At 54.5% G+C, this 26472-nt stretch overlaps 2 protein-coding genes and 1 long non-coding RNA gene across 9 annotated transcripts in view; 1 reads left to right on the forward strand and 2 right to left on the reverse strand.

Moving 5' to 3' along the window:
* Window positions 1-411: 411 nt before the first annotated feature.
* FOXJ1 (forkhead box J1) lies at window positions 412-5876 on the reverse strand. Its single transcript, XM_014839888.3, has 3 exons — window positions 5217-5876; window positions 3974-4640; window positions 412-2193 (listed from the first exon to the last, which is right to left on the reverse strand). Exons 2-3 carry the CDS (start codon window positions 4469-4471, stop codon window positions 1426-1428), a joined length of 1266 nt encoding a protein of 421 aa, XP_014695374.1. The 5' UTR covers window positions 4472-4640; window positions 5217-5876; the 3' UTR covers window positions 412-1425.
* Window positions 5877-6565: 689 nt separating this feature from the next.
* RNF157 (ring finger protein 157) overlaps window positions 6566-26472 on the reverse strand; it is a 71829-nt gene continuing 51922 nt past the window's right edge. For 6 of the 7 annotated variants that reach the window (XM_070483663.1, XM_014839891.3, XM_044744578.2 and 3 more), the window contains 11 exons: window positions 25117-25188; window positions 24436-24595; window positions 24189-24301; window positions 21553-21791; window positions 20748-20856; window positions 18736-18847; window positions 18106-18293; window positions 17823-17885; window positions 16866-16914; window positions 15006-15116; window positions 6566-9451 (listed from right to left, as the gene is read on the reverse strand). In XM_070483663.1, the coding sequence (XP_070339764.1) occupies window positions 9333-9451; window positions 15006-15116; window positions 16866-16914; window positions 17823-17885; window positions 18106-18293; window positions 18736-18847; window positions 20748-20856; window positions 21553-21791; window positions 24189-24301; window positions 24436-24595; window positions 25117-25188 (1335 nt within the window). In that variant the 3' untranslated portion in view covers window positions 6566-9332. Of the gene's footprint in view, window positions 9452-11307; window positions 11349-15005; window positions 15117-16865; window positions 16915-17822; window positions 17886-18105; window positions 18294-18735; window positions 18848-20747; window positions 20857-21552; window positions 21792-24188; window positions 24302-24435; window positions 24596-25116; window positions 25189-26472 lie in introns of all 7 variants that reach the window. The other variant, XM_070483664.1, reaches the window with a different exon arrangement.
* Window positions 18753-25319, forward strand: LOC123276010 (uncharacterized). The gene is made up of 4 exons (XR_011493941.1): window positions 18753-18812; window positions 20630-20899; window positions 23632-23849; window positions 25157-25319. It is a non-coding gene; the product is annotated as an uncharacterized lncRNA (long non-coding RNA).

The raw sequence follows: 26472 nt of genomic DNA on the forward strand, positions 1-26472 counted from the left end.
AGGCCCAGGCCAGAGACTGCAGACTGTGGCGGGCGAGCCCGGGCAGGCCCTCACGGTGGGGGACGTGACGTGAGCGGAGCCCTGGGCGTGCTTGGCCGTCGTGAGTGCTCAGGGCAGGGCGGGCGCTGTGCCTCCTTTGCTTCCCACTCCCTGGGGGCTGTGGGTGTGGGTCACCCCATTGCACAGATGGAGGTGCTGAGACCCAGGTAGCAGGAGACCCCCAAAGGCTGCCTCCCGGCCCCCTTCTCCCTGGAGACACAGAGGTCGTGAGGAGTTCATCAGGGGCTCTGCAGCCCTTCAGTGCCCCCCATGTTACTCTCAGCCGTTCCCCTCTTGGGCAGTGAAGGGAAGCCAGCCCCTGGTCCAAAACTGGCCCATGCCTTTTCCCAAAGAAACTTGCAAGTAGGTCCATTTTCAGATTTTTAAAAACTTTATTTTTTAAAATTTTTATTGCAAATAACTTTCCATGAAAAAGGTTAAATTGCCCCATGGGGCAGGAGGGTGGATGTGGGACGCAGCCCAGGGGGCTCAGGGTGGAGCACGATACTGTCCCCCAACAAGTACAGGCAGGGGCGCAGGGCGATCCCCCCAGCTGGTCCCAGTGGTTCCAGCAAGCTCGGTGCCCCTCCCTGTTAAGACCTAGCTATAACTACACTCACTACATTAGTCTGTCTGTCCCACTCCCCTCTGCAGCTTAGTGGACCCTGCCCCCAGACCCCCAGAAGCCCAACTCCTCGCTGCTCTCAGCCTCAAGTTGGCTAAGAGATTGGGGATTTACACCCTCTGCCCCACCTCCAGGGATAGAGCCAGGAGAAGACCCCAGAAGCCTTAGAAAATCTTGCCCACCAGGTACCCCACCTCTTTTCTGTCTCCTCTCTCTGCCCCTCCCCCCAGCTCCGCCCCATCTCCTGCCTGCCCCAGCCCCAGGGAGGCTTTGCCGGGAGAGGCCTCCAGGGGGTTAATTTGCTGTCATCTAATTAGCATTTGTTGTACCTGGGAACTTTCTCTGGATAGAGACCTGGGGAGGAAAGCTGGGAAAGGGAGAAACATTGAGGCCAAGGTGCTCTGGGGCGGGCCCTGTACTATTGCTCTCTAGCTTGGCCAGGGCCCCTCCAGGCCACAGCTCTCACAGTGCAGGGCCCTTAGCAGTCCCTGGGGCAGGGAAGATGAGGGTCAATGAAACACTGTGTGTATGGGGGGGTGGGGGAGGGGAGGCAGCAATTCTGGTCCTGGGCCTCAGTTCTCAGCCTCCGGGGCTAGAATCTGAGGGCAGCCCAGGCTGGGGGCCATGTGGCCTCACGGGGCCAGCCTTGGGAGACCTGGCCCAGCCCCTGCGTGGGTGGTAGGGTGTCCATGGGCCTGTGTTGAGGGGCAGTCTGGGCCCTGACTCGGGCACTGTCCAGAGGTGGGGCGGGGCCTGGCCTCTTACAAGAAGGCACCCACGCTGGCCCAGTCTTGCAGGTCAGCAGCCAGGGTGGCATCCCCGGCCTCAAACAGGGGCTCCGGGGGCAGGCAGCCACTGCCACTCTCGTCCCAGGGGTGCTGCAGGAAGGACGTGGCCAGGAAGGTCTCGTCAAAGTCTAGGCTGTCGGCAGCCTGATCCACTGGAGGCCCCCAGGTAGTGGGGCAGTCGATGTGTCGGCCGTGGACAGTGAGGTCCACGTCCCCGTGCGAGGCAGGGCTCAGTGGCGGGCTCAGCTCTAGGGCCTCCAGCGTGCCCAGCTCCCCGCCCAGAGTGCCAGCATCAAAGATGGCCTCCCAGTCAAAGTTGCCTTTGAGGGGTTCCAGCTCGCCCTGCTCCTCCTGGGTCAGCAGCAGTGTGCTGGGGGGCCGCGGGACCTTGGCCACCCGCTTGGGCAGCGGCTGTTTGCGCTTATGCCCCAGCCTGCCCTCGCCTGTACCCCAGCCTGCCTCCCCGGTGGCCTCCTCGAACTCCCGCAGCAGCTGCTGGGCCTCCGTGTTCACGGTCAGCGGCCCGGGCCACGGGGTGCTGCTGGGCTCCTGCACGGCCTGGCGGGCGAAGGCTGGGTGGATGTGGACTGGCGGCAGCCGCCGCTTCTTGAAGGCCCCGCTCAGCAGCCGCTCGGCGTACTGGGGATCGATGCGCCAGAAGCCCCCCTTGCCGGGCTCATCCTTCTCCCGGGGCACTTTGATGAAGCACTTGTTCAGGGACAGGTTGTGGCGGATGGAATTCTGGGCACAGAGAGAGAGAAGAGAAGGAGGACGGCGGGGTTGGGGGGTGGGGTGGGGGGTCATGATGGGTGGCTCCTAGTGCTCCTGCACGTCCCCCCACCAACTTCTCTCCAATGGGAGATGCGGGACAGAGGTGCTGCTCTGACCAGGCGGCTCTGGGACACCAGCCACAGGGCACGGGGAGCCAGGAGTGCTGTCGGGGGCTTTTGTTCCCTGTTGCTGGGATATCTGCCTGCTCAGTCATCCGAGCCCTGAGCCGCAGGGTGGCTCTCAGTGCCACCCCGTCCTGCCCTCCCTCCCTTACCCTGCCGCTTGCGGCCTCTGGCCAAAGGCCTCAGCTCCCCCAGGGCCTGGACGGCCATCTCCCTCCGCCTGGGCCTGGCTGGCCCTCTCTGTTTGTGAAGTGAGTGAGTAGGTCGAGGGGGGGCTGGGCAACCAACAGAGGGTGTGAGGGTGTGTGTGAGTGAGTGTATGTAGGGATGAAGTGTGGGGGGATCTGATGACTTTCCTTGTTTGTTGAGCCGGCTGCTGGCCTGGGCCCTCACCCCCCCCGCGGCCCCCTCCACCCACCCCAGGCTGTGAAGCCTCAGTTGATTATTACCTAGCCAAGAGCATAGCGCTCATTCCTGGGGCCTATTTCCCGCAGCCTGAGCTTTGCAGGCTTGGGGTAGAGTCTGTGTGTGTGGGGGTGTGTCTCTGCTTTTTCACTGAGGCTGCAAAGGCACTGCTTCAGGGTCAGGGCCCAAGCAAATGTGGAAGAGCTTGGGACTGTGGTCCTGCAGCCTGCCCCCTGTGGATGCCCCAGGGAAGAGTCTGAGCATCCTCAGGGCCTCTGCCCTCAACTAGCCCCTGATCTTGATGGTTGAAGACTTTCAGGGCAATGTCTGCCCAGCCTCAAATTGCCATCCTGTCTTTTTCATTTCTGGGTGGGTAATCTTGTCCAAATCATGCTAGGGGACAGGGGTCTTGGGCCTGGACAGCAGGGCAGGTGGGTGGGTAGTGCCCCCTGGCAAGGCTGGGATGTTTACATGCCGGCCTGGGCCCCTTGGCTGCTCTGTGCCAGGTTCCAGAGACTTGGAACATGAAGCCAGTGCGGGAGGCAGAGCCCCTGTGGAAAGCACCTGGCTCAGGTAATTGTCTCCCCAGGGATGTTGACTGAGAAGAGGGGTAGGAGTGGAGGGAGGAAACTGGGGAGGGGTTGGAGCTGGGGGCTGGGACAGCAGCTTTAGGAAGGCCCCATAGCCCCTCCAATAGGACACAGCTGGCCTTCACACCCCACAGCACTCCCCCTCCCCCCGCAGCCAACTGGACTAAGGCAGGATGCAGAGCCTGGCAGGGGGCATACTCCAGCTTCCGCTTCTGAGTCAGCCCTTGCAAACTGTCCTTGGTCAGGGCAGCGTCTAGGAATTCTAGGACTTGGGACAAAAATGTGTCCCTCAGTCCATCACCCTCTCCTAGGGACTGTGTCCACGCACAGTCTGGCCCTGGTCTTTGGGCTGGCCCTGCTGGATGAGTGACAAGTGCTTTCCCTTTGAACCCCAGCATCGGCACCCCTAAAACCCTCTGAACATCCTCCCGCTCCTTCTCTGAAGTCAAAGAGGGGGCAGCTCCAAGAACTGGGCTCCCTCGAGGTCCTTCCTCGATGGCCTTCCTCCTTCAGGGCCCTAGCTGCACCGCGCCTACTTGGCCTGCGGATCTGGGACATGAGTCCAGTCCGTGCGGGAGTGGGAACAGAGGGAGGGCACAGAGAGGGAGCGGCGGCCTCCTGCGCCTCCCCTACCTGCCAGGTGGGATCAGCGTGGCGGAAGTAGCAGAAGTTGTCCGTGATCCACTTGTAGATGGCTGACAGGGTGATCTTGGTGGCCTTGCTGGCCTGCATGGCCATGCAGATGAGCGTGGCATAAGAGTAGGGCGGCTTCACGTGCGGGTTGGTGGCATAGTCCACGTCGTCGGGGGGCGGGGCCTGCAGCCCTGGGGGCGAGCTCCGCGACGTGCACGACGACGTGGGCTTGCCGGGCGTGTGCGGCTGCCCCAGGCAGGCGGGGTCCGCCGCCAGGGGGGAACCCGGCGCCGCCGAGCCTGGCACCTGGTGGTAGCCGTGGGGGTCGGTGCCCCCCGGGGGCAGGGCGGGGGCCTTGGCGCTGAGAATGGAGAATTCCTGCAGCCACTGCAGGCTGGTCAGGCTGTCATCCAGGGCATCGGGCTCCTCCAGGCTGCCCTCAGACCCGGCCTCCTCCACCACCCCTGCTCCCGAGAGGCGTAGCCAGCTCTCCGCCATGTCTGCGGGGACTCTCCGAGGGGGCGGTCAACATCCACGAACTGAGCCGAGGGTGGCCCGCCGCGCTCTCCGGCCCGCTGACTCCCGCGGCTCCAGTTACACAGCCTCTCGGACGCGCGCTTCCATCCCGCGACCCGGGGGTCGCCTCCTCCGAATATGAATGTGGTGCCTGCGGGGACCGCAGCGGGGGGGCTGAACACTCTTTCCCCACCCGCGAGGGGAGAGTGTGTGCGAGGGAGGAGCCTCCTCTAAAGTCGTCCCCGCAGCTGGAGAGGATCTTTTAGGGCCAAGGTCTGGGAAACAGAAGCAATGCCCGGGTGGTCCGACCCCTACAAGATCCGCCTCCCTCTTCTTTTCCTCTTCGAGATTTTAGAGGAGACTTTATTAGCCGATTGAGGGAAGAGGTAGGGGCGTCAAAGGCTATCCCCTTCTCCCTAAGAGCGAGAAATCAGACACCCCTTCTTCCGGCAACAAGTGGAAATGGGGCGAGGGAGCCCGGGAGGGCAGTACGACGGGGCAGGGGGCGGGGGAGGCCGTCTGATCTCTGAAAAGGGATGTTAAGATGGGGGATCACGGGCAAGGAGAGGGAACAGGACAGAGAGTTACGGAGGGCGGGAAGTGAGTGTCCCCCAAACTCCTCAGATGTCAGTCCCCCAGCCCACCACTTCCGTCAGGGACAGATGGGAGAGCGGGCTGGTACTGACGATCTCCCTTCTCTCGGCCCCCAGCCCTTCCCGTCCCTTACCTGGCTCAGAGCGCAGCCTGGGCCAAAGGAAGGTTCTGGAAGAAGTTTCTCCCACCCCCCACGGCTCTCTGCCTTCAGCTCGAGGGCCCCGCTAGCGCCCCTCGTCACCCCCCCTCCCGACGGCGCCTCTCTGAGCGACAGCGGCCCCAGGACCGGCATTAAGTAGCCGCTCCAAAGGCTTCTCCTGCTGCTATGGCGACGCTCCGCCCCCATAAACAGCTTCCGCTGCTGCCATTGGTCAGCCCGTCTCCAAGGAGACCGCGGGCTCTTGCCACTCTCTCTGGCGGTAACTCTCTTCGAACTCCCTCCTTCTGCCGCCCTCTCCCGCGCCACCCGGCCCCCTACCCGCCACCGCGTCCCGGCTCCGCGCATTCCCGCGCGAGGGCCCCGCGCAGGACTCGGAGAGGCGCGCGGCCCGAGGCCCCGGGCACGCGACGAGCCGTTCGCCCGGGAACCGCACTCTCGCCTCCGCCCCCTTCCAGTCCGGGCTGCTCCGAGGTGCTGGCGGCTCCTGGGACGCAGCCCAGGGCGCGGGGGCCAAGGCTGGGAGCGGGCGCAGGCTCGGGAACCTGATTCTTGGGGGTTTCCTTCCTCTCCTCTGGGCTGCAAGTGGCACTTCCTCACGTTTCTGCGACTTGTCCCTCTCTCCCGACCCTGAGTGTCCTCTCTGATGCCCGCAGGCAGGTCTGACTCTCCGATGCCACCTGCCGCTCAGATCCGCAGAAACGGCTGCCCTGAGGCAGCCACAGCAAGGCGGGTAGGGTAATCCAGTGTTTCCCGGTAAGCGGCTTCCTCCCCGCTCCTGACCTCAGCAAGGTTCCCGGAAGCTGACATTCCAGAGGCTTCTGCGGAAGTGCTCTCCCTCCTTTCCAGATAGCTGAGGTAGCAGAGCCCGTGAGTAAAACTGAGAAAAGCCATGGACTTGGCAAATTCTCCTAGAGGGGCCATTTGCCTCATTAATTTCACCAACCTTTAAGTGACAGGGACTAAGGCTGGACAGACAGCTGGGACTGTGGCCCTTCCTCCTCCCTTCCCCTGGCCTCCCTCCTGCCACCAGCTTTCCTGCTCTTCAATTATTGAGGAGCTGCAGTGTTGGAAGTTCTCCGGTTTAAGGGTGAGGGTGGGGTGAGGGCTCCATGGCCAGGCCTCTGTGCTTGAGCTGGAGGGCTGGGGGTGGGAAGCCGGTACCCAGGGGATGGCCCAGCAGTTCCCGCCCAGGAGCATGTCTTCCCTGACCCCTTGCCCTCTCCCACTCCTCCACCTCCAGATTCTCTTGAGTAAAAATATTAGAGTGCTGGAGAAAGTTAGAAATTTCACAAAGAAGCCACCTATGCAATTAACAGCTCTCCTTCCCTTGTAAACAGTTTTATTCATTTTTAAGAATCATGCAGCAATCCATAAATATTGCATCCTTGATGTCCCCACTGTAGTGTGCCCATGAGTGTACTCCAGGGAGTGACAGTGGTACACAGATGGCACAACAGTTAAGCATACACACTTGCACACACCAGGTGTGCAGATCCTAAAGCAAAGTGAGCAACCAACATGCCAAGATCAGGTGGTCAGGACACTACCTCTCCCCAGGTGAGACGGCTTAAAGAGTGTGGGTCTGCGCCCAGGAGATGCCCCAGAGTGGGCATGAACTCTGGTGGGATGGAACCCGGCAGGGGAAGGAAAAAAGGCTCTACGAGGCAGCCAGGATCACCACACCACCAGGAGGCCATTGGAGAGCTCAGACCTGAGTGTGGCAGGAAGGAGCTACAGGCCTCCAGTTGGTCTGTGCCCTCGTGTGAGAAGCCAGGCCCCATGGCATTCTCTCTGGGTCAACTGCTTAGACACAATGACTGTCTCCAGATGATGGGCTCGGGTGGTAGGGTAGGCAGCTGCCCTGTTCCCTGATCAGGCTGACTGAGGACCAGCACCTTTGGATGGGATGATGGGATGTCTCTGCTCACCAAAGAGCTAAATGAATACAAAGAGGTGGGGGGTGGGGGGAGAGAGAGAGAGAGAGAGAAGGAACTGTCTGAGAAACAAGGAGTGAGGGACCATTTCTAACCCAGGTATGTCTTGGTTATGGAACCAAGGTCTTAAGGACTCTTTCTGAGCTCCTTCCTGGGAGAGGACACAGACCCTCCAGAAGGGGTGAAGATAACAGCTTCCTCTTAGGGTTCCTGGCCACTGTGGCTACTGTTTACCTGCATCTCCTTCATCTCAGGTAACACCACACTGTGACTACTACCCGCTAGGAGAGGACGGAGGTCTGTGTGCCACCACCCCAGGCTAAGGGAAGCTCCAGCCCCTGGTGGTTCTGGGGCTCAAACTTCAAGGAAATCAGGAAGTGGGGTTATTGCTCAAATCTTAAATATGTAAGAATGTAGGGCAAACAAAGGACATTAAGTGGGGCCTGAAACAGCAGAGTCCACTGTAGGATTTCATAGAGGGTGGACACGGAAACTCAAGTCAGAAGCTTAAATTCCGGCTTTGTTCATGGTGCATCTGTCAGGACAGCAGCCCTCCTCTCCTACCCCCACCCAGGGCAGGATGTGAGCCACAACCACTAGGCAGTGTGAGCGTCACCACCTGCCTGGCGGGGCAAAGCAGCCACACAGAAGGTGCAAAGGACCCCCTGGGCACTGGGCTCTCTTTGAAGCCTTGGAAACGGCCCTGAGAAGCTCTTGTAGAGTGACCATTCCGAACGCCAAGACAGGCCATCATGAAGGGCACAGCCTGCAGCTCTGCCACATCTCAGCCTCACAAATCGTCGTGCTATATTTGCTTCCCCATCTCACGCTCCACTACACAACCACCTTTTCCACAAGCCAGTAGACGAAGCATCTGTCCGAGAGCGATGCGGACTCCAAGGATAACACTAGTGTTGAGAGGGGAGTAACTCCCAACAGCTTCCGGTCTAGGCTTGCCGTTTCAAGCTTTTGTTCATATGCCTCACTCTGGACTGAGGTGGGGTGGGGTGGGCACAATCTGAACAACAGTGTCACTGAATCTTTAATGAGCCTATGGAAGGCAATCCCTCCCCCGCCCCCATGGGGCTCAGCAGATCTGGAAGGCGGCAGAGGAAAACATGGGGTGGGGAGGCTCCCAGACCGCTGCTGGCCCCAGCTCAGCGCTCTCCGCCACTTCCTTGGGGGCTCCGGGGCGCCAATTTGAGGATCACTGGTCCACCCCTCTCTCAGTCTACTTCTCCAACTATTAACAAAAAGGGGTAGAGAGGGGGACAATAGGGATAAGAATGCCACCTGACAGGGCTGTAGTGACAAAATGTGATAAGACCTGACAGCTCCTACCACAGTGCCCGGCACAGACATTTGGTAAAAAAAGGTTTTTTGAAATGTCACCTTAGGATGGAGTCCCAGGCCTTCACGAACGCACCTGATCATAAATAACCCTCCCAAGGGCAGCCCTTTAGCTGGGGAATTGTCAGGTCCGAGGTCTCCTTCCTAAGCAGACAGACACATGAGGCAGAGGAGACTAAGTCCGCTAGCAGAAGCAAGAACTGTTTTTTCAACCAATCTTTGTTGCCGCTGTTTCTCTTCCTTGAGAAGGGAGCTCCTAATGCTTTTTGAGGGAAATTCCACTTAGAGTGAAATATGGCTTTCCCTTCTCACAGAAGTCATCCCCCAACCCCACCCCAAGTCAGACGTTTCAAATTGGTCACGATGCCCCAGAGACGTGAAAATGCCAGATGGGTGTTTGCAACGAAGCTGTCAAAACTCCAAATCTTCTTGGTCTACCTTCTAAAGGAGCAAAAAGACGCACAAGAAACAACCAGCCTGTGGACCATGGCTCCACCTGAAGACCAAGATACGGTGGAAATATTCCAGAGGGTCTCAGCAAAGGGTCTCAAGAGCCGCAGTTCATCAAGTGACTTTAGACCACAAGGAGCAAGGAGGCTTCCAGTCCCTTCTGGGAGGGGAAGGAGCAGGGGTATAGAAGGAGACGAGGCTGGGAGAAGGAGCAAGTGACCTCAACATTCCAGCTTTCACGTGGATATGAAAAGTCTCCCTGTGTCTTGCTGAGGATGCCCAGGAGGCCAGTGGTCCCGGGAGGCCAGGACGGAAGGCGAGGACGGAGAGGAGTCCTGGTACAGGGGCTGGGCTCTCAGATGGCCAAAGGGCCCCACACACAGGGCCTGCTCTCAGGGTCTTCCAGGCTGCCGGATGACAAGCGCCGGTGCTGCGTGTTCCGACGACTGACGTTGTTATCGGCCTGCCAGGAACCTGGAGGAGAGAAAAGGAAGGTTATAGGACCTTTGGCCAGGTCCAGATGACGTCTCCAGCAGGGAAGCCCAGGAGGTCGGTACAGAAGCCAGCAGGATGCGAGTTACCTGAAACTCCCATGTGTGTGCAAGCCACAGCACATGAGAAAGAGGCTCGGGGGAAGTGGGCGGCAGCAGGCGCAGGGGCTGCTCCTGCCCCACTGGGCTATGTACAGCCATGGCCACTGTGGCCCACTGACAGAGAGGGACCTGCAGGATGCTCCTTGTTTTGTAAACTTACCCTATGATCCACTTTTGTATCTTTATTTGGTTTTGAAGTTTGCCTGTATGTTTTGGTGGACAATTGGGTCTAGCTGAGATTTTCATCAGGGCAGGAAGAAATGGAGGGGTGAGAAGAGTGAGTTCATTTGGGCCCAGAGTGTCAGTTTGCTGCGGGAGCCAGGATGGGAAGTGGGTGCCAGGGCCAGAATGGCATCTGGGGAGGACAGTGTGATCGCTCCAGCACCCCTGCTCCTCATCTCTTTCTGCACCCGAGCAGCCTGCTGACGTTTGCTATCGCCTGGTGCCATCAACCTCAGGAGACACTAGCCGAAGAGCCTGGGGGTCCCACAATCACCAACTAAACTCATCATCCTCCCCAAATGTGCTGCCGCTCCTTCACGAGGAGCACCAGCTGCTCATGCCAGAAACCCATTCTTGGCTCTGCTCTCTCCTTGGTGCTCTGTATCCAATTCGTCACCACCTCCTGTTGGTTCACTTCCTAGTTATGTCCAAATCTGTAGTCAGAAAACCTGGGCTTCACTCCCTGTTTCTAACTTACTGACTGTGTGATCCTGGGCAGGCCACTTTACTGGGAGCCTTGGTTTTCCCATCCATCAAATGGGAGACGAGTACTTACTTCACAGGATTGCTGTGAGGACCAAACTAGGTAACAGGAGTGTGTGCAGAACAGGGCATCTGACTCAAGAATGTGCTCAACAACCAGCCCCCCGGCTTTGTTCAGGCCAGCCTCATCTCTCCCCCAGATTGTCCTCCCAGCCTACAGATTGGCCCCACCCAGGGCAGTGAGAGCCTCCTTGTGAGTGGAAAGCAGGGCCTCAGCTGCCTGCACGCTCAGGATGGAGCCCTCACTCTCAGGTTACGGAAGGCCTTCCATCCTCTGGCCTGTGCACGTCCTGAGCCACATCTGCCAGCACTCTGCCCTCACAAGGCCCTCCAGCCAGCTGAGGTTCAGCGTGCTCTGAAGTGCTCCCCTGGTGGCCTGTGCTACTGCCTCACCTCTCACACTGCTGGAAACTGCTAAATCCTCGAACTCCTCCATTAGACCATAAGCTCCTTCTGTCCGGGCAGAGCCAAGCACGGTGCCCCTCCCATCAGAGAACTCATTCAGTGGACAGGGCCGACCAAGTGTGGAGCGGGGCCTGACTCACTGCGTTCACGCTTGAGGGAGGCCATCACGAATGTCCGGGTGAGCCTCAGGGGAGGCCAGCCTAAGACACGAAACCCTTTAATGGCAGCAACACTAGGATTAAGCGGGTCTAACCTGCTTATTTCCCATAGATGTCCTGGTGTGATAATCCATCGCAAGGCCCTCATAATAGCCTGTGGAGGTGGACCCCAGGGAAGAGAAGCGAGTGGAACAGGAAGGTCTCAGGTATCTCACACCCAAATGGAGTGTGGGAATCTGCATCCCCGGGTGCCAGAGTCTGGGACGTGGGGCGACAGTGCCTTTGCCCCGCCTAAAGGTGGCACTCTAAGTGTGACAGGATGAATATGAGGCAAGACTGCCTTTTCACTCAGGAACCCCAAAATAAAACGAGTTGTTGGTTCATGTATATAATTTGGTAGATCTCATACCTATTCATCAATGTTTATGGGGCAGGACTCCGGAACTGCGGCTGTTCAGTAGGAAAGACCAAAAGCAAATGGTGAACAAGAGAGAAGACCCACACGCACAAAATACCACCGCCACACACGCATGCGCAAAGTGACTGCCGCCGCCGCCGCCAGCACGCCTGGACCCGCGGGACCACGCGCGGTCCCGAGTTCACCCTAGGCCTTGCCACAAACTCCACCAATCCAGAATCCCTGGCCAGGGCCCCAAAGTGGTTCCTCTGGGACAGACTCGAGCCTCCGATCTGAAGTCTCTGTCCTCCCTGGCTTCTTGATACGCTCTGTGCTTTCACAGTGGTTACGAGAGGCCCTTTCCCTTGAAAAGGACCCTACCCGGCCCCCAGCAAAACCCTGCGGCTGCTGTCGGCCCACCGCGTGCAGAGGGCGGGCCTGGTGCAGAAAGTAAGCCGGGAAGGCCAGGGAGGACTTCCTGAGCGAGTGCTACCATTTTGTCCGGCTCTTCAGCCAGAAAATGGAGCTTGCAGATTTAAAGTCCTCCTCCCGAGAGAGAGAAAGGTGCTTTCCATTCAATTCCCATTTTGGCCAATCAGAAATGGGAGCATGAAGAGACCCCTAGAGGTAGGTTTTGGGAGCACATTTAGGGAAATTACACACACCCCTTTCCTGCTTCTACCTGCCTTTACAACTTAAATTTAAGGGCTATAATAGCTCAGTCGTGGAGTTTCTCTCCAGGGGAAAGAAACTGAATTCAGGTTTTTCCTGAGTGTTCATGAAGCGCAAACTTTCCTAGTAGCGTCTTAGTCTTGGGTTATGAGGCTTGAAGAGAGTGAACTGAATTTCAGGTCTCATCAGTATTTTCAGATTTTATTGGATATGCCCACTCCTGCACAATGTAGTCATTTAAAAATATATTTGTATTTCCACTAACAAACCTAAATCATCTTTGCTTTCTTCCATCATATACACTACCCAGAGCTTTTTCACAGAATTATCAGTGGACCCCTGACCACTATCCTGCTGCCTGTGTGATATTCCATCAAATTCCTTGGAACCACATCTACTTATGGCCTGGCAATTCTAATCTGCTCACCACCTAAACCTGTCAACTTAGATTTCCTCCCTTTGAGAACCTTTCAGAACAATCTCAGAATACACCACCCGCCTTGGTCTTGGGGCCCAAGAAGACCCAGAGGCTTTTTAGGGGAAGAGGGGCTAGAATGGCACAGGCGCCCTCTTAGCATCACTCCCACAAGGGTGATGAGAGTGGTGAGGACAGGGATCTGCGGGGTCCTCACCACCACTGGGTGTCCGGGCAGCGCACGCATGAGCATGGGGAGGGTAGCACATGCACAAGGAGAGCATGGGATGCTCCCCTGGGCTCCGCCTCTCCTCAGCCCTCTGAGAAGGGAGTGGCAACTGCTTGGAGAGGGAAAAAGACTCAAGCAGAGACCAAGGGCCTGAGAAGCTGTCTTGATGGAGCAGGGACATGAGGAGCCAAGCCAGCCCGCGGGTATCTCAGTTGTAGGACGGAAGTTTGAACTTACAGCTGAGCATGAAGAGGCCTATTTATTCCACGGGACCTACCAAAGTGGATACTCCTGTCCTGAACCCAACAGATAGTTCCAGAGAGTTCCCCAGCGCTTTACTACCAGGGTGGTGCTAACAGCAGAACCAGAGAGACCTTTTACCAAGAGAACAGATGCGCTTTGCCTCTCCCGAAGGAGCCGGTGAGACACAATGGGGCACCTCAAGTGCTTATACCTGAGTCCCTTTGCCGACAGCTGTCACAGGCATCTGGTTTCATGTCTGGACTGAACCGTGAACCCAGTGTAATCTCAGAACGGCTGGCTCCTGAGATGACCATAAGGGACCTCCGGGGTTCTTTCTTCCTTCCAGATCTCACTCCCCTCCTGAGATCCCGTAAATGGAATAAATGTCAACAAGCAGGTTGACCAGAGGGAGTTAGGAAGAGGAGGAAGCAGAAGGAATAAGCTGAATTTCCACCAGGATGGTGAACTAGAGCAATTCCCAGCAGCTCCCTCTGCCAAAAAATGGGGGTGCGTGAGGGAGGCAGAAACCTAGATTTCTCTCCCGAAGCCCAGTGACAGGATGGCTGGTGTAGCTGCCACAGACCAGGGCAGAGAGGGCATCTTCCCCAACTAGTGCGCAAGGACACCAATTCAAAACACATCCTTCCCATAACACTTGCCACAGAAGCATCCCCATTTTTCTGGAACAGGAATTTAATATATTCTCACAAATATCTTTTCTCAGAAAATCTTAGGATTCTGAATACAGGCCCCTGCCAATTAGGACTGGAAACCTCAGCAGGGGCCTCTGGGATGTGTGCACGCCCTGCAAGCTTGGTGTCGGGCACGGCACATCTGGGCAGGACAGTGTTGGCACAGAGTGAACATGAATTTCCATACCAAGTCTAGAGAACATAAATGAGTTTTAAAAGAAACAAACCACACAGACAGATTTACGTTTGGCAAAAAGACGTGGAAAACAAATGGACAGACAGAAGCGAGATGAGGAGTAGGAAGGCAGGAAGTGAAGTGTACCCTCGACCCCGCAGCTCCGGTCCAGACCGGACTCGGTCAACGCCAAATGGAAAAGGACTGGACAGCCCTTGGGAAGGCTGCAGGAGCATCTCCTGAGAATTGTGGCTTCCCCTGCCACAGCCTGTGTGGGGCCAGGGCGTGAGGACCCTTGTCTCTCACAGGCTGACTGAGAGTGACACTGCAGGAGGCTGTGTTGCTCCAACGCTCTCGCCACTTCACCGAGCGGGTAAGCACTGGACCCGTGGTGTGATGTGGCTGTTCTGAAGGTGAAACATGTCTTTGTTTCAGGGGATGTTTAAGAGATTAAAACAACACAATGCGAAGGACTCTCTCTGCCGCGAAACCAGGAGGGGCGGTTTTGACCTAATCTACCTCAAGACTCAGCTTGAGAGAAGCGGTTCCTGGAGCCCCTGAAGGAGCATTAGAGTAAGAGAGGCCAGTGCTCCGAGTGTGACTAACGTGGTTCCTTTGTAAGAAAGCATCCCAGATTGAGGTCAGTGTGATGAGAAGGCATAAAGGGCACACTGAGAGCCCCAGATCAAATTTAAAGCTAGGGCTCCAGGGAGCACAGACACCCTCAACCCCTGACCTCTCCTTTGGGACCCAAATCTAGTAAGTTCATGCAGCTGGTACCCAAAAGCTCACAGGTCCCAGAGCCATTCGCTAGTGTATACAGTGTTGGCCTTCAGATTCCTCTCTGCTTCTAAGTCAGCACTTTCCTCCGAGGGGCTATGGATTCCCTTTTCAAGGGCCAGGCTGTCTTTCCAAGACCTCTGTAGAGAGGTGCCATCTGCCTCAAACTTCCTGTTGATGCTAACAAGACCAGGCCACCTGCCATGGGATCTGCTAGATCGTGATGGAGGGCGCTCGGTCAGGCCCAGTCAGGAGAGGAATCTTTGCTCCTTTCTTCCTGTCCCAACATTCTCACTGAGAGCAGGGCTTGCTCTTTGCACAAAGCTCAAGGGCTCTCCTGAGGCCGCCTCGCTTCCTTTCAGCAACTGGTTTCCAGCATCTTAGCACAGCCCGCGCCTTCTTGTAGGAACTGAAGGGCAGGAGGCGGGTGTCCCAGGGTGAGAGCAGGGGTGCGAGCAGGGGAGCGTCTCCCACCAAGTTCATGTTCAGCAGACTGCCACTCACCGGGTAAGCAGACCTCAGAGCACAGCTTATTGTCCAGTGCTTTCACGCTTGCGATGTCAAAGTCATTGTTATTGTCACACTCCATACCTAGAAATGCGCATGTCCTCTGGCCTGTAACGGAGTTAATGCAGTTAGAGAGGGGCTGGCTTCTCTGCTTTGCTGTCCTTAAAATCAAAATCTTAAGGATGGAGACAAAAAAATCAAATCATATGTAAAAAAGAAAAAGACAGTAATTAAGTGGGTAAAGAGTAGACAATAAAGGAATCAAATTGTGAGGGCATGTTTGTGTTCTCCTGCTATCCTGCCGCTTCCCTAACTGGCCCCTTTCCAGCCATTGTTCCTTACCAGTAAGTCAGACCCCTGGGGCGGGCTGCGGGATAGCTCCGCGGAGAACCCGACCCAGAGCAGAGCGATGCCGGAGGCAAGGCTGATGGGGAGCATGGCCAGGAAGAGCTAGGGAGCCACTGGCAAAGTGACCCCTGCCCCTGCCTTGTCTGCCTGTGCGTGTGGGGTGCATTTATGACCACAAGGCTCTGCAAAATGATAGATACATAAAACAACAATTAAAGGTCTTAGGTTCGATAATGGTGCATATCAAATTGGAATCACCACATTCGCAAAATTATGATTTATTTTCCTATGAGACTGAATTTGTTATTTTGAGTATGTTATAAGGAACTGACCAGAAACCTACAGACATGTAAGAGAGGAAGGAAAGTTTTAGCAGTTATTTTTCCAAGCTCCCCCACTTTTTCTTCTTGGTGAAAAGGAGAGAAGAAAACATAAATCCACCATGTGGGCTACAGAGGTGCAGGCGGAAACCGCTTGCCACCCGGCCCTTTTCGGAAGCAAACGTTGCTTGGGGGAGCAATCACAGAGGGCAAGTCAGGAGCCTTGAGCACTGAAGACATCAACTGAGTTGATGAAGGGCCCAGCCCATCTCAGGCTGGCGGGCAAGAGTGCGGCCGTCCCCTCCTTCAGGGCTACTTGGCCAGGCAAAAGTGCTCAAGTCGCATGCACGCTCCCTGAACTCCCCAAGCAAAGGCCAGCGCTAAAGCAGAAGCAACTAGGATGACATCTGCATCCAGGCAGGGTCCAAGTCTGTGCTGGAGGTGCCCGTCTGTGGGGGCACCTCAGAGCCGCAGAGGGAAGACCCTGGTTCCCGGGATATGCACTAGTCCCTTCTCGGGGGGATTTCCCGACCCTCTTTCTTTCTACTTCCTCAGTCCACAGGTCATCCCTTCTCTTCCAGCAGTACTAGAAACAAGATTCTTCCAACTGGCGATAGAATTGCGGCCTGAATTACGGCAAAGAAAATCACTGTGATGGCCTACAATGCACTTGTTTGCACTAAGCTGCTAACGTCTCTTGACCACTGTGCCTCTGGCTCCCAGGATCCCCGTTATTGTAACCTCAGCCACTTTCTTCCCTAAAGCAAAACCAAACCAACCGCCCAATAGTCCTTTCTCCCAAGTGAGGACAACTGCTTTGCTGCTGTTGCTAAACTTCGGGGCTAGTACAGCTCTGTGGGACTCAGCTGAAAAGCTGACACAGGCAGGAAGGCGATGGGAGTTGCCCGAGAAGCTTCAGAATCTTTTGAATGTAAATGCAGAACTGCGTGTATCTCCTGCAGCATCGTCATCCTCACATTCCTGGCTCAGAGGCCCAGAGAGAGCTGGGAAGGCCACTGCAATCCTCGGACACCCTGCTTGCTTTGATATTTCATCAAGAAGACAACCTTTCTCAACAGCCACACAACCGAGTCGTGCCACCAAGTCAGACCAGTGCCCCTTTCAGTACCCTTTAAAGACTCCCAGGAAAGAAATATAGTAAGAGGGAGCAAAAGACCAGGTCTTTTACCATCTTCTTGCGTGGGTGATCCATCCTCTTCCTCTATAACATCATTTCCCTAGGACAGAAGGAAGGTGCTATGAGTCTAAAAGCAGTAAAATATGTGTATTGATCAGCTGAAGCAGAATTAGTCATCCTAATGGTATCTAACTCCGGGGCCTACATCAATATCATACATTTCCAGTCTGGGTTTGAGGTACTGAGGAGGCCAAGCTGAGGTGGATTTTGTTTAGTGGCCCGATCGGCCTGAAGGGCCCAGGTCTGAGGCATGTTACAGATGTCGCTAGAAATGTCAGGACTGGCCTTGGTAATAGTCTAGCTCATAACGTTTCTCTAAGGTGGAAATAAGAGTTGTCAAATGAAAGAGCAAACAGTGAGATCATAAAACTTTCAGAAATCCATTGGGATCCCAAAACCTATCCAGATACTCCTTTGAGAGCATCTGGCTCAAGAAAAACTTCCAGACCCTCACTGCAAGCTGGGTGTTTCACGGACCTCCTGCACACCTCGGTCAGGGCACTTCTCACGCTGAATCGTAATCCTGCCTGCCCCCTTGGACGGGGTTCTGAATGGGTGCAGTGGGTGGGGGGCAGGCAGAAACAAGGTCACTCAGGTCTTTATGTTCCCCAGTGCCAGGAAGCGCCTGCGACACTGTCCACCTGTGTGAATATTCGCTAAGTGAAGGAAGGACAAACACGTTCTCAGGGTCTAGGGTCTGCCGGGGAGAGTTCCCTCTGGAACTCACTCACGCCTGTTACGCTGAGACCAGCGCCTCTGCTCATCAGACAGTCACCGACCATGGCGTGTGGCTGCTCTTCCCTCGACACCACACCCCACCTCTAGCTGGTCCAAGTGCGCCATCTTGGAAGGCTTCTTCCAGGACAGCCCCCATCCTGTTGGCCTCCCCAGCCAGTGCCAACAGTCCCTCTGACTGGGAGGGAGCGCTGCTGTCCGCGTCGGTGTTACCTCTGCATCCTGCCCTTCAGCGAGGCTGACGGAGTTGCTGTCTGGAGATGCTGCTGGCATCATCTGCAAAAAAGCAACAAAAATGAAAGTGCAAACCCCCTGGCTCCCCGACCAGCTCGCCTGGCAGTCCCCAGGACAGAAGTGGCCCCCAACAGAAGAGTCAGATCTGCAGAGTCTCTGCTTCAATACCGGGCACCTGGTTTTCCGTGGAGCTCCTGCCAAGCACCATGGGGACACGTGTGCACAGCACAGAGCGGCAAGGACCATCCGGCTCCTCCCTTACCTCTCCTTCTTCTGAAGGGGCCTCGCTGGCGGCCTGGGGGGAAGGGAGAGCCTCGCCCTCCTCTTCAGTGCCAGGCGCGATGTAGGAGCCGGACATGGAGGAGACCGTGTCGGTGCTGATCTGGGAGTGCTGGCTCTGGGAGGACACCATGGACATGACCGACTGGGCCAGGCTGCTGCTGGCGGGGTCTTTGGAGACAGGAGTCGAAGGAAGGAGACGGGAGGTCAGGCATGGTTTCTGTGAGCTGAATGAGGAGATTTCCCTCCCTGTGTCAGGGTCTTACCTGGCCCCCACCTACAAAGGTTTCACATTTAAGGTTTTCCACGCTCCCGCCCCTTTACATTGTAGAGCTCAGAACTCACCCTCAGGGACTGGGGATTCGCTCTTCCCTGTCACAACGTTAAAGGAAAACCTTACGAGGGCAGGACTGGGTTAATATAAGTGATGCCCCCCCACAACTCATCGTAGGAGAGCAAGCCCCCCTCCCTCTCGAGCTGGGGCCCCTGTAGTCACATAGCTCAGGATTGACTTGCTGCCCCCAAGTGCGTTCCTGGAGGAATGACCAGGAGCGCTGTGGGCCGGGCTGAGGGGGAGAGCATGCAGCCGCTCCCTGCTCCCTCGGGCGGGTACCTTCCGGGGAGGAAATTGTGGAAGAGAGAGGCGTCTCTGTGCAAGACGACTGGCCAACAGCTCCTGACGACGACAGGGTAAGATTCTCACTTTCTGGAGTTACACCACATTCCTGGGGGGAAATGGAGCAAGCTCAAGTTAAACCTGTTGGAGGAGGGTGTCACGGCGGGGCCCTGGGCAAGGAGGAGCAAAGGAGATGCTGGGAAGGACTGAGGTCCCCATCCTCAGTCAGTAACGCGCAGGGGCAGGGCTGGTTTCTCTTTTGTCATCACCTCTCTTCAGCCCCGACCTGGAATGGCTGTCTCCCAGGGGAGGTGCAAACTTCAGTCAACACATCCTGCCTGAGGCACAGCACCTGCTGGGGCCACACAAAGACTGCAGCTCGGGTGACACAGGTCACCCAGCAGCTGTGACATGGGAACACCCCAGGTTTCCCCAGGATTATAAACAGCTTTCCTTTGGAAGGAAAAGAGCACAAACCCAGCAGAGGCCTCACTGCCTGCGGGGCATCTCCACTTGGACGTCGGGTCAGTTCCAGCTCAGTCGATCTAACACAAACACCGCCTTTGCCCCCCAGCCCACTCCTGACGCCCCACCTATCAGTCACTTGGGCACGCGACCTCACCCCATCCCAGGCAGATTCCCTCTCCACCACCCTCCTCTCTCCTCCAGGCGTCCTCGTTTATCCCAGCTCAGGCCTTCCCTCCTGCCTGGGCCGCCAGAGCAGTTCCTGGCTCAGTCTGTCCCCATCTACCAGCTGACACAGTGCCCGTGGGGTGGGCCTCTGGGGAGCAGAGCTCTCCCGCTGCCCCTGGCCTGCTCCGAGCCCTGACTCCTGGCCCCGCGCCTTTGCACGCACTGTTCCCTCCACTGGGCGTGTCTCTCGCCTTTCTCTCCACGTCTAAAACATTTCAAGATTCAGCTCAAAAGCTACTCCTCCAGCACACGTTTTCTGGTTTCCTCCACTTTCACTCTCTGCCGCAGCAGTTTATCATTCTGGGCGCGCTTATTCTCTGTAGTTACAATTCATTCATTCATTCAACAAACGCTCACAAAGCAACAGCTAGGTGCTGTGATTCACGTATGCATTGTGTCCCCACCCAGACCGTGAGCTCCCGGGACAGGCACCACTTCATCGTCCTCGTAGCTCTGCTGTCCCTAGCTCCCGGCCTCACTGAGAGCAGGTGTAAGGAGCCTCTGTTAAGTGAAGTCGGCGAGGGGCACAGGGTAGGAAATCCCAGCATCTTCCACCCCACTGCCCTGACCTCCCAGCACGCCCCCTCAGGGCTTTTCCATCTGCCCTTCCTATGCCTGAAACCCTCTTTTCTCAGATGTCTGCATAGCTTGCTCCCTCAACTCCTTCAGTCTCTGTTCATAGAACACTTTTTTTTTTGCTGAGGAAGATTTTCCCTGAGCTAACATCTGTTGCCAATCTTTCTCTTTTTTGCTGAGGAAGATTTTCCCTGAGCTAACATCTGTGCCAGTCTTCCTCTATTATGTATGTGGGTTGCTGCCATAGCATGGCCACTGACAAGCGGTCTAGGTCTGCGCCCAGGAACTAAACCTGGGTCACCAAAGCAGAGTGCACCGAACTTAATCACTAGGCTACAGGGCCAGCCCCCAATGGACCACTTTGTGAAGGTAGCAGCCCCCACCTCCAGCCTCGACACTCCTTTCTCCCTTATCTGACAGTTCCATCAGACATGTGCCTTTCTTACTTATTGTCCTTGGTGTCCACTCCCACCCCACTCTCAAGAACAGGAGCGCTAGGAGGGCGGGACTCCTAGAGTCCTCACTGCTCTCTCCTCAGCACAGGGAATGGTGCCCGCAAACAGCACAGACTCAGGACACTGTTGAGAGAATGGCTCTAATGACACCTTCGCTGCTGTCTCAGAGAGTGTTCAAAAGGTGTTTGATGAATGACTGGAGGCAGGTGGACCTGAAGAGGCATGGGCAGGGGAGGAAAGCACCTGAGGTCACACAGCCGAGAAAGGGCGGAGAATGCAAATTACCTCTCCCAGCTGCTGAGCTGAGGGCCTCTGGGAGAGCTGCGTCTCAGATTCACTGCAAGAAAGCTCATCTTCCTCTTCATGCAACACAGAAGAATTCTGGGAGACGGATCTGGAAAAGGCCAGAGGGAAAAGCAGCTGTGGCCGATATCCAGGTAAAGACTGGACCCTGCCTGCCTCTCATTAAGCAGACTTCACAGGGAGGCCTGTGAGGGGAAGGAAGCCCCGAGGGGAAGGAGCAGGGAGGTGACAGAGGGCGCCAGGGAGGGGCTCTTCTAGGCGTCAAAAAATCCGAGTTTACCTTTAGCTCCTTCCATAACTTGTGTTTGAGCTTGGGAAAAACCACTGACATCTTTAGGGTTTCAGTATTTTCATCGATAAACTATCCTCTTTTACTCTGCCACAGAAAGCTTATCGTGACTTGTGCCTCGCTGGATTTAAATGTGTAAGAGACACAGAGCACACGGTTCCTTCAGTCTTCAGACTAAGCGACGTTCCCCAGGGGCCTGAATGACCCTAACGATGTTGTCTTCCCTGTACCCCTCCCCCGCCCCCGTCCCCTTCCCACAAAAACAGAACACTCGAGAGATCTATCTCGATCCTCCTCAGCACCCATAAGCCATCTTACCGCATCTCCTAAGGGATGGGACAACCTTTCCCCCAGGTGTTAGCCCCAGGTGTTGAGTGAAGGGCGAAGCTCTGGGAAGAGCCCAGAGGGCGACACTGCCCTGGGGACGCAGGACAAGGGCCAGCACAGCGGAGGTGAAAGACGGATGAGAGCATCTCATCAAGGACCCCAGCTACTCACTTGGAGAGACTCTTTTTGAGCTTGAGTCCTTGGCTGCTGCAGTCAGACAGGCGGTCGAGCGGGGAGAGCGTCCGGACAGGGGGCAGGTGGCCGTCGCTGCCATAGGAAGGCAGGATTCCTGAGAGGTGGCCATCTCCAAGCACATGGAGTGGAGGGATCGCAGGGGACGGGGTGAGGGGCCCATTGAGGGCCTCCAGAAGAGACACCACTTCATAGCCTGGAGGAATGTTCTCTGAGGACTGGGGGGTCAGAGACAGGTTGAAAAATCAATTAAATGCTCTTGGTTTATGGCACGATAGTGTTTCCCACCCTACATTGGAGAAAGGGTTCCTTTTACATCCGGTCTGGGGTCTGGCAAGAAAAGCTTCTGTACTAGAGGCAGAAGAAAGATAAAATGTCAAAGAACCACACATTCCTAGGATTCTGCTTATAGATGAGCTTCTTAAAATGTCAATTTTTTTTCTGATTATAATAGAAATATATGTTCATTATAGGAACTTTGGAAAATACAGAAAAGAAAGAAGGAGAAAAATCATCAATAATCAAATCACCCAAAGTAATAACTTTTGTTTGCATTCTGGTGTATTTTTTCCAACTTTTCCCCTTGTACTGTTTACACAGTTATGATCAATCTGTAAATAACAACTTTATATCCTGTTTATTTCACCGAACATATTTTTCTTCACATCTATCCCCTTTTCAGAGATACTATAAGTTTCCTAACTGCTCCACTGGTGCTGGGTATTTTCATGGCACCCAATGTTTTCCACTGTAAACAACACTGTGATGAACATCCTTCTGCATAAATCTCTTTTTTTCTTGGTATTAAATTCTAAGACCTTAGATTACTGGGTATAAATGTTTTTAAGGCTCTTGATATATCCAGCTGTTTTGTTTTGTTTTGTTTCAATGATCTTTCTAGTGATCTACTCCTATAAGCAGTACAGAATATCTATCTTTTCGTTTCTTTCTTTTCTTTTTTTTTTGGTGAGGAAGATTGGCCCCGAGATAACATCTGTTGCCAATCTTCCTCTTTTTCCTTGAGGAAGACTGTTGCTGAGCTAACATCCGTGCCAATCTTCCTCTATTTTGTATGTGAGATGCCGCCACAGCATGGCTTGACGAGCAGTGTGTAGGTCCACACCTGGGATCCGAACCTGTGAACCCTGGGTTGCTGAAGTGGAGCATGCGAACTTAACCACTATAGCAATGGGCCGGCTCCCAGAATACCTATTTTAATTGCTTCCCTGCCAGCACAGAGTATCTTTAAGGGAAAGTTTTTAAATCTGAAAGGTGAAAAATGGTATCTCATTTTAATTTGCATCCTGTTGATTTCTAACGTGGTTGACTTTTTATTTCTTTTTAATTTTTTTGGTGACGAAGAATTGCCCTGAGCTAACATCTGTTGCCAATCCTCCTTTTTTTTTTTTTGGCTTGAGGAAGATTGGCCCTGAGCTAACACCTGTGCCAGTCTTCCTCTACTTTGTTTGTGGGGTGCCTCCACAGCATGGCTGACGAGTGGAGTAGGTCCACACCTGGGATCTGAACCTGTGAACCCGGCCCCCAGAGTGGAGCACGTGGAACCTTAACAACTCGGCCACAGGGCCAGCCCCTGTGGTTGACTTTTTAAAAAATGATTGTTAACTAGCTATGTTTCCTTTTCTGAGAATTTTTTTTTTTAATATCCTTTGCCCATTTATTTACTGTTTTATTCATATGAGCTATGGCAAAAATATTAGCCTTTCCTCTGATATAAATGTTGTGAATACATTTTTTTTCTTTAAACAATTTGTTGTTTGCCTTTTAATTTTGGTCATCTTTCACACAGCTGAAGTTTTAAATTTTTTATGTGGTAAAATCTACACATTCTGTTTTTTTACGGCATTCCATTGCTTTGAAACTTAGAGAGTCCTCTCCCATGCAAAGCTGACTACAGAATTATCTATAATGAACTCTAGGCTTTTCATGTTTTGTTTAGTTTGCTTGGTTTTTAATAGAGTTAACTAGTTACTCCATCTGGAATTTATTTGTTACCCGGTAAGGAGTAAAATGCTAAACTGATTTTTCCTCCCTAAATAGCTAACTAATTATCCCAGGACCATTTACGGAGGAATAAATCTCTCCCACTCGTGTGTCAGTGCGGAGAAAGTCAGTATCTGCTTGTCTATAACTGCAAAGCTTCAAGGCTTGACACTCACACTACGAAACCCGGGTGAATGACCTCATCTACTCGGCTCCTGGGCAGTGAAGCCATGAAACGGAATAAAGAAAAACAGTTACCTTCTTCAGGGATTCAGGTAAAGATAGTAAATTGTATTCAAATCCAAAACAACCGTCCCCTGGTTTCTGCTTGGGGGAGTTCAGAGCGGGTCCCACGGGAGCTCTGCTCTAGGGATGGTCAGCGGGAACCGGACACCAAGGTCCCCAGGCAGAAAAGGGAGGTTGTAATGATCTGTTTCCAATTTTCCGCTGGTTTTAACCCAGCATACTCTCGGGCAGCTGACTAAATACTTCAGGGCACCAAGGTTTGATTACTTGCTGCAAAGTCGTGTAAAGAAGGGTGAAAGGTGAAGAGCCAGCAAGGAGGCTCTGGTGCGCGTCCTTCACGGGCGGCAGCGGTTCCCAGCCCCACTTACCGAATGCTCCTCCGAGTCAGACGTCTGGGAGGAGATGATGGGGTTAAAGCTGGTTGGGGACAAGGGGCCCAGTTTTTTCCTCATGGCTCGGATCTGCAGCAATGCCCGGAAGGCTGTGGGGAAGAAAAGAGGCGATCAGGCCGTCCTGTGGCAGGAGTCAGGATGGACGGCAGCCCAGAGGGCAGCCGTGCCCCCTCCTCCGCGCGCTCCTCGGTTTGTGGTCCCAGCCGGCGGCTCCCGGGCTCACGCAGGCGGCAGATGGGGCAGTTGTTGGCCTGATAGCGCAGGGTGTCTGCACAGGTGTTACACAGGCAGAGGTGGCGACACGGCAGGATCAAGGTGTCCCGGACATCCGACAGGCACACCACACACTCGGCACTGTTATCGCTCACTTCATCCTCAGCCACCTGGCCAGGGAGACAGAAATTCAGCCAATGACACAAAGACCTTCATGTCTCCTGCTTTCTGTACAAGGCAGCTTGCCCAAGAGCTGAGACAAGTAACAAGAACAAATCTGACATTTTCATTGGACTTTATAGTTTACCAAGGACATCCACACACTCAGTTTCACCTATTCTGGGAGCTGTTTGTCTCCAGCTCACCCTATGAGCTCAGCCCCGGTCCCCTGGGACAGTCTGAGCTGAAGTGGCCCGGGAGACCGCGAAGGGAAGGGAGAGGGCAAGGGAGCACCCTGCCAGGAAACCAAGTGAACGGGGCTCTGTGAAGAATGAGTCGAAACCCACCAAGTTTTTTCATTTCCAAAGTGATATAAGTATAATCCTCTGAAAGGAGGAACAAGAAAACACCTTTCTAGGACCCAACTGACTCCAGAGTTTGGCACGCTGAATTCCCAGATCCTGGCTTTATCAGAGACGTCCTCACTCTGCCTCCTGTGAAGAGGACATCCAGAATTTGGGGCAGAACTTGCCTTTGAATCTTGCGTGTTGTACTTGTTTTCAATTCCATAGATCTCCTGAAGGAGGTAGCTGACCCCATCTACCTGAAGAGCAAACAGACAAGTTCAAGGGCAGCCTGACTCCGGAACTCCCCCCCAGCCTCTCTGGTAACCAGGGACGACTGAGGCACAATGAAAAAAAGCAAAAGCCGAGATGAGTAAAGGATGCTTTATTTACTTCTGTTTTCTCTTTGAGAGGGGAAAGAAAACCAAATGTTTAATTCACCCACCATTATACCCAGCAGGGAACATAAAAGTCCACAAACACAGCAATAATCCTTGCTCACTCTTATGGACAGGTAAGAAACACGCGGACTAGAAAGAGGATGGAAGAGCACACATCAAAATATAAGCATGAGCTGTGTAACGAAGGTTAAGTTCAGACATCATAAACATAAGCCTGGGAGAGAGAAAGAAAGGAAGAGAGAGGAGAAGAAATGGGCAAGGAAAAGAGAGGAAGGGAAAAATGTAGAAGCAAGACCTTGAAGGACGGGCCGACGGGGCCCCGCCCCAGCCTCCAGCACACACAGTTACTCCCGTGGCCCCCATTTCTTAAACCCCAGCTTCAGTGCTCAGTTGCACTCCCACTCGCCTGGGCTGCGCCGGTGCCAGAGCTGGCTCCCCTCGTGTCTTTGTGCGAGCCCACTCCTCTCCCCTGCCCCAGTGACCCCTCCCTAAGACCTGGCCTGTCACTGACTGCATTTGCCACTCTCAAGTTTGACACAGTCTGTTGCTAATGCCAATCTAGCAACAGGAAAATAGAGACACCTTTCTCCTTGAGCTGCCCGAGCCTTTCCATCCTATCCAGGCGTCCTGGAGAGCTAGGCCTCCCCATGAGGCCACTCACTGAGACCCGGCCTTGCCCGGCAGTACCCAGGGAACAGGGTCTCTTTCCTCCTCTGCCTCTCTTACAGCTTGTTTTAACCTAGCGGTTATATTGGAAAGGACATTATCAACAAATTTATACTAAGATATTATTGGCTACAATTGACCTCATTAATCGGGGGAGCACTTAACCCAAAAGTATGAATAATGTAGAATTTCAGCCATCTACCACCCATCTGCAGGGGGCTGCCAATGCCACTGGCACTGCTCTCCTCTCCCCACCCTCCATGCCTCTCCTCCTGCCTCTGCAAGAGGGGAAAGAAAGTGCTGGCACACCGCAGGTGTTAGGACTTCCAGCAGACGTGTGCATACCTTGCTGATCATTCTGGAAGGGGGCAGATGGCCAGCAAACTGAATTTTAGGAAAGCAATGGTGGGATAAATTCAGCCAAGGCTCTAACTGGCCCTGAATTAGACCCCAATACTTTATCCTTTAGCTTGAAAT

Source organism: Equus asinus, chromosome 13 (genome assembly GCF_041296235.1).
Source record: "Equus asinus isolate D_3611 breed Donkey chromosome 13, EquAss-T2T_v2, whole genome shotgun sequence".
NCBI lineage: Eukaryota > Metazoa > Chordata > Mammalia > Perissodactyla > Equidae > Equus > Equus asinus.